The sequence below is a fragment of the Emys orbicularis genome, chromosome 13, assembly GCF_028017835.1.
Source record: "Emys orbicularis isolate rEmyOrb1 chromosome 13, rEmyOrb1.hap1, whole genome shotgun sequence".
Lineage (NCBI taxonomy): Eukaryota > Metazoa > Chordata > Testudines > Emydidae > Emys > Emys orbicularis.
Window position 1 is genome coordinate 21,082,438 of NC_088695.1, and position 6,276 is coordinate 21,088,713.

Here is a 6,276-nt window from a genome sequence, read left to right on the forward strand (position 1 = left end):
GCTATGAAACGTTTGGGTGAAAACCGAAACAAAAAACATTTAGCCCTTTTCCCATTTTCACATGTTCTGTTATTGGCATTTCTTCCTCATTGGCTAATGGGCCTACCCTGTCCTTGGTCTTCCTCTTGCTTCTAATGTATCTGTAGAAGGTTTTCTTGTGACCCTTATGTCTTTAGCTAGTTTGATCTTGTTTTGCACCTTGGCCTTTCTAACTTTGCCCCTACATACTTGTGTTATTTATTTACAGTTGTCCTTTGTAATTTAACCTAGTTTCCACTTTGTGTAGGACTCTTTTGATTTTTAGATCATTAAAGATCTCCTGGTTAAGCCAGCGTGGTCTCTTGCCATCCTTCATTTCTTTCCTGTGCAGTGGGATAGTTTGCACCTGTGCTCTTGATAATGTCTCCTTGAGAACTTTCCAACTCTCCAGAACTGTTTTTCCCCTTAGACTTGCTTCCCATGGGATCTTACCTACCAACTCCCTGGGTTCGCTAAAGTCTGCCTTCTTGAAATCCATTATTTTATTATGTTGTTCTCCCTCGTACCATTCCTTAGAATCATGAACGCTATCATTTCATTATCACTTTCACCCAAGCTGCCTTCCACTTTCAAATTCTCAACCAGTTCCTCCCTATTTGTCAAAGTCAAATCTAGAACAGCCTCTCCCCCAGTAGCTTTCTCCATCTTCTGAAAGAAAAATTGTCTCCAATACATTCCAAGAACTTGTTGGATAATCTGTACCCTGCTCTGTTATTTTCCCAGCAGAGGTCTTCTTCAGTAGTGTAGAGTGGCTGTAGACACATGTTCTATAACCTTGCTCAGAGGAAGTCTAGATGATGCAGTGGTTAAAAACACCTGAACCCCGTCGCCTCAGTTCCTCCACCTTTGCTGTCACTGGTGGAATTGCATTGCTTGTGGGGATGGGTCCCAATTTTGCTAGTGCAGACAAGGCGATAGTCAGGAATGTATACGGTGGTGTTGGACTGAGTTATTATCCCCCTAGAGCTGTGCTGTGTGTGGCTGAGTGTGACGCTGAAGGTGTCTGACCTGCTTTTAATGTTATACTGTACTTCTTTTGACTCATCTGAAAGTTGGGTTTCAATGCATGTGAAATCTGGGTCTTTTTCAAAGCCTGTTAAAGCCAATGGGCATCTTTCCATTGACTTCAGATCAGCACCAAGCTGTCACGTGGATGACAAGTTCAAATCCCCTCCTCAGTTGTCTCCTGTAATTAGCTTTAGGAACAAGACCAAGACTAACAACTATGGGAACTATTTACATAAATGATGGACTGCGTCTGAGGCCATCTAAGGCCTGGCACCAAGAGTCAGTATAAAGTGCGCAGATCTGCCGGGCCCTGCTAGGGTGTAGCCGTCCAGCTCTCTCTTTACCCTCTCAGGGGTGCCTCCAGCAGATAACTGAGGGGGTTTGAGAAGTGCCAACACAAGCTCCTCAGAGCACCCCCCTTCCTCCTACAGTTGGCCCTCAGTTGTGCCTCCTTCGCTCCTCCTCGTTACTCCAGAACAATGGAAATTCACATGCAAGAACTTTGTTAATGTGGAGTTAAGGTTGCAGGTGCGCAGCCCTGCCCTGGGCTCCCTATGTCCTTTCAGAATGGGAGTGTTTAATTCCCAGAAGTCAAAGGTTGGCAAACCAGGATATGCAGAGCAATTATGATTAGGGCCCTACCAAATTCACAGCCTTGAAAAATGTGTCACGTACCGTGAAATCTGGTCTTGTGTGCTTTTACCCGATACTATACAGATTCCACAGGGGAGACCAGCATTTCTCAAACTGGGGTTCCTGACCCAAAAGAGGGTTTTCGGGGGGGTTGCAAGATTATTGTAGGGGATTACAGTATTGCCACCCTTACTTCTGCACTGCCTTCATAGCTGCGTGGTCAGAGAGCAGCCGCTGCTGGCCAGGTGCCCAGCTCTGAAGGCAGCGCCCTGCCAGCAGCAGCGCAGAAGTAAGGGTGGCAATACCACAACCCCCCTACAATAACCTTGCCGTGCTTCCCATCCCCTTTTTGGGTCAGGACCCCTACAGTTACAACCAGTGTTCCCTCTAATTTTTCCCACTCATGTGCGGAATGAATCTTGTTATGTGACACCAATATGGAGGTGATGTGTGACAGATCACCTCCATATTGGGGCACATAACAAAATTAATGGGGTGGGGCTGAGGGGTTTGTTTGGTGCGTGGGAGGGGGCTCCAGGCTGGGGCAGAGGGTTGGAGTGTGGGGGTGAGGGCTCTGGCTGGGGGTGAGGGCTCTGGGGCAGGGCTGGGCTGGGCATGAGGATTTCAGGTTGCAGGAGAGGGCTCGGAGCTGGGGCAGAGGGTTGGGGTGTGGGTGGGGACAGCGGGGGATGAGGGTGCTGACTGATGATAAAAATATATAAATACACTAGCCAGATTAGATTTACCAGAAACTATAAACTGTTCAGCTCCAGTTTCAGAATGTGTGTTAAATTGTCTTGCTTTCAGACCCTATCTGTATAGAAATTGCACAAATACATGAATTGAAAATTTATGTTTTATATAGGATCAAAGATACTGTTGTATTGGGACCAGTTGGCCTTTACCTTTAACTTTCCCAGCTCTTCTCAATCCCTTGCAGTCTGTCTTTCAACTACTCGTTCTGCTCAGGTTGCTTTCAACAAAAGGCAAGAGTGATTTTCTTTTCTTAACTCCGTTGCCTTGAGTGATGTCGCTTTCTCCTTTGCCTTGTGTTTTCAAACAACAGTTCTTGGTTTTGTTTTGGTGTTTCTCCTACCTGCCCACATTTTCATCAGCACCCTTTGGGAACTCCTCCTCTTAGGGTGGCTAAAAATCACAACTAAAATGTTTATTTAAATTATGACATTTAAATTTAGGGTTTTTTTTTGAAAATTGAAATCAAATTTCTTATTTACATATTGCTAGATCTTCTCTTCCATTATATGGTCTTAAATTGCCAAAGTGAATGTTTTCTACTTGTTTGTTTTTTTAGTTTCCCAATTGTTAATAAAATTTCAGATTTTATGTAGATTTTTTTTCTACTAAGTTTCATACTTAAAATGCTCATCTGTGCTGAAAAAGACAAGACCAAGGCCTCATTAATATCCCCTATTATGAGACTACACAGACTGAGAATTGAAAAGCAAATAGCTTGTGCTCTGTGCCTCCTTTGTAAAGAGCTTTGAGATCTACTAGTGAAAAGCGATGTGTAAGAGCTAGATGATTTGCAGCCAGCATCACCTTCCAGTATACTGTACTGCCACAAGTAAAGAGCTGAAATGCTTCAACCATCAGGTTTTGCAGTTCGAAGTCCATGGGACTTGTGCCCTAAGCACTCTTGAAAACCCCTCCCTTAGATGGTTAAAGGCAGGCTGAAGAGCCTAAATTTGGGCTCCACTTTTTGAAAACTTTGGCCTGTATTAAAAAAATTGGTATTTAATTAGTTAAACTCTCAGTAATTTAACTAACTCTGACCCAGTATGGCCATTCTTATGTATCCTTAACCCACCATCTCCTACTTTGCTAGCCTTTGAATGTTGAGTGTTCAGTGCTCCCATTCTGAAGAGGCATGAAGAGCACAAGTCAGTGCTGTCCCCCTACAGTGGTAACGTTTTTTGCATGTGAATAATGGAAATCCAGGGCAGCTGCACTGTAGACTGATCTGTGCACCAACCATCTCACCACTAGGGAAGAGTAAGGTGATGACTGTTCCCTTTGGATAAGAGTCCCCCGAATCTACTAACTACACTGAAACCCTGCCTTGTGAGAGATGCTAATATACTCTCTTCTCCTCCTCTGCACAGCAAATGACCAAGGATCTAGTGGCTCTGACATATCTGCCAGGGGTAAGTGAGGGGGGCTCTAGCCTAGGGGTTCACTGCTCTCACTGAGGCCTCTGGAGAGAGACACCTAGTCCAAGTCATTGGACCCTGAGTCTCAGTGGCCCGTCCCCTCTAGCAAACCAGCCCCAAGGAGCAGAAAAAGGGAGTTCTGGATCTCTTATTTCCCTTTTATTCACACTGGGGGTGCAGGAACAGGTTTGCCGCCAAATCCCCCTTGTTTCCTCTGCGATGAATTTAGGTGTGAAAGACTCTAGTGAGAGGGATTTCTTGGTGAACTGCTGATACAGCATTGGCTGAGATTTGTAATGATAAACCCAGCTGCTTCAGAGAACAGTTTCCAGTGAAACTGCCTGGAGGGAGCAGGAGCGACAGAGCCCAGCACCTCAGGCTCCAGGAACAGACTTGAGCTAAAAGCTTTGTCGGCGGGGTTAGAGATTTTGTCCACTGAACACTGCAGCCACTAGGGTGACCGCCCCACAGCAGTGTGCACTGTCATTGCAAAACATTATGGCAGGTTCCCTTTAATAGACGTTGCCTGTGTTTAACTTCTGCAGCTTAACAGAGCCTGTTGGAGTCTGTGCCACAACCTAAGGGGACCCCAGAGAGGAAGATGGATGAGCTGTGCTCTGTCTCCCTACAAGAACCAATGAACACCTTCCCAGCTTTTCTCTAGTACTTGGAGTGTCCTGTGTGGGATTTCTGGCCTCATCTATCTGCTCACTGAACCACTTTTTGCTTTTCAGATGTAATAATTTCTATAAAAATGTTTTATTTGCACAAAATAATTTCCAAAATTTTCATCGATAAACTCTTTTAGTAAGAGTTTAGTAATTGCTAGCATTTAGTGTGTGTACTCAGTGTTCTGCCCTATGCAGTGCTGTTTGCACACCCTGTACGGTATGCTAGATATGTGAGCAGTAACTGCTTGTGTGTATATGGTGGGGGATGTATTTAGCACAGAAAGCTATAACACAATCCAATGGGTGGTACAGAAGCCAGCAAAAATAAGTAAATAAATAAATAACTGGTCAGACGCTGGTCTGAGTGGCACGGTAAGGAAGCTGGGGGGTTGGAGAAGGGATAGGGAGCTCCGGGGGGGGGGGGCAGTCAAGGGACAGGGAGCAGGGGGGGTTGGATGGTGCGGAGGTTCGGGGGGGCAGTCAGGGGCAGGGAGAAGGGGTTAGATGGGTCAGGGGGTTGGGGGGGCAGTTAGGGGACAGGCAGCAGTTGGATAGGCATGGGAGTCCCAGGGGTTTGTCAGGGGACAGGTAGGGGGTGGGGTCCTAGAGGGGAAGTTGGGGGGGGGGTCTCAGGAAGGGGGAAGTTGGGTACAAGGACCAGTGGGGCTTAGATAGGGGGAGGGGTCCTGGGGGGCAGTTGGGGCAGGGGTCCTGGGAGGGGGTGATCAGGGGACAGGGAGCAGGGGGGTTGGATGGGTTGGGGTTTCTGTGGGGGGCAGTCGGAGGGAGTGGATGGGGGCAGGGTGGGGCTACCCTCCCTCCCCGTGGAGTGTCCTACTTTTTGAATGTTAAAATGTGGAATCCCTACTCTCAGCGCAGCTCTCCTCAGCTTCCTCACTCCCTCCCCCTCTTTCCTGTTGGTAGTGGCCAAGGGAATGCTGGGAAATGTAGTTCTTTCCCTGCTCCAGGGCTGGCTCTATAGGCAGGGAGCTAACCAAGGAACTACAGCTCCCAGGGCCCCCTGTTGGTTCTCAGCTCCCATGCTGGATCGCTGCCACCCCTGCAAATGGGCTGCCCCAAGCACGTGCTTACTTTGCTGGTGCCTAGAGCCACCCCTGGACACACCCCTCCTGCACCCTGCACCTGACCCCCTGCCCTGAGCCCCCTGCCATACCCTGCACCCCGATCCCCTGCCCTGAACCTCCTGCCACACCCTGCACCCCTCCTGCACCCGACCCCATGCCCTCAGTCTTTGCCACACCCCGCACCCCTCCTACACCCCACACCCCTCCTGCACCCCGACCCCCTGCCCTGAGTCCCTGCTACACCCCACACCCCTCCTGCACCCGACCCCCTGCCCTCAGTCCCTGCCACACCCTGCATCCCGCCCCCTGCCCTGCACCCCCTGCCACACCCCGCACCCCTCCTGCACCCCACACCCCTCCTGCACCCCAACCCCCTGCCCTGAGTCCCTGCCACACCCCACACCCCTCCTGCACCCGACCCCCTGCCCTGAGCCCCCTGCCACACCCCGCTCCCTGACCCCCTGCCGCACCCTGCACCCCTCTTGCAGCCCAACCCCTGGCCCCTGCTGAACTGAAGATGGCAAACCCAATTGCCTTGGCATTGAAACCTAGCAACAAATAACCCAGAGGGAGATGCTGTCCTGGAGTCATTCAGCCCGGGACTTGAACTCTGCATTTCGGAACTGTCCCGCCCAATTTGGGACAGGCCATCAGCCTGGTTCATTAGTC

At 49.2% G+C, this 6,276-nt stretch overlaps 1 protein-coding gene across 3 annotated transcripts in view; it reads left to right on the forward strand.

Moving 5' to 3' along the window:
* The window catches only part of LOC135887695 (class I histocompatibility antigen, F10 alpha chain-like), a 201,739-nt gene extending 197,116 nt beyond the window's left edge, over positions 1 to 4,623 (forward strand). For 2 of the 3 annotated variants that reach the window (XM_065415420.1, XM_065415424.1), the window contains 2 exons: positions 3,804 to 3,845; positions 4,397 to 4,623. In XM_065415420.1, the coding sequence (XP_065271492.1) occupies positions 3,804 to 3,845; positions 4,397 to 4,401 (47 nt within the window). In that variant the 3' untranslated portion in view covers positions 4,402 to 4,623. Of the gene's footprint in view, positions 1 to 2,545; positions 2,667 to 3,803; positions 3,846 to 4,396 lie in introns of all 3 variants that reach the window. The other variant, XM_065415421.1, reaches the window with a different exon arrangement.
* Positions 4,624 to 6,276: the final 1,653 nt, after the last annotated feature.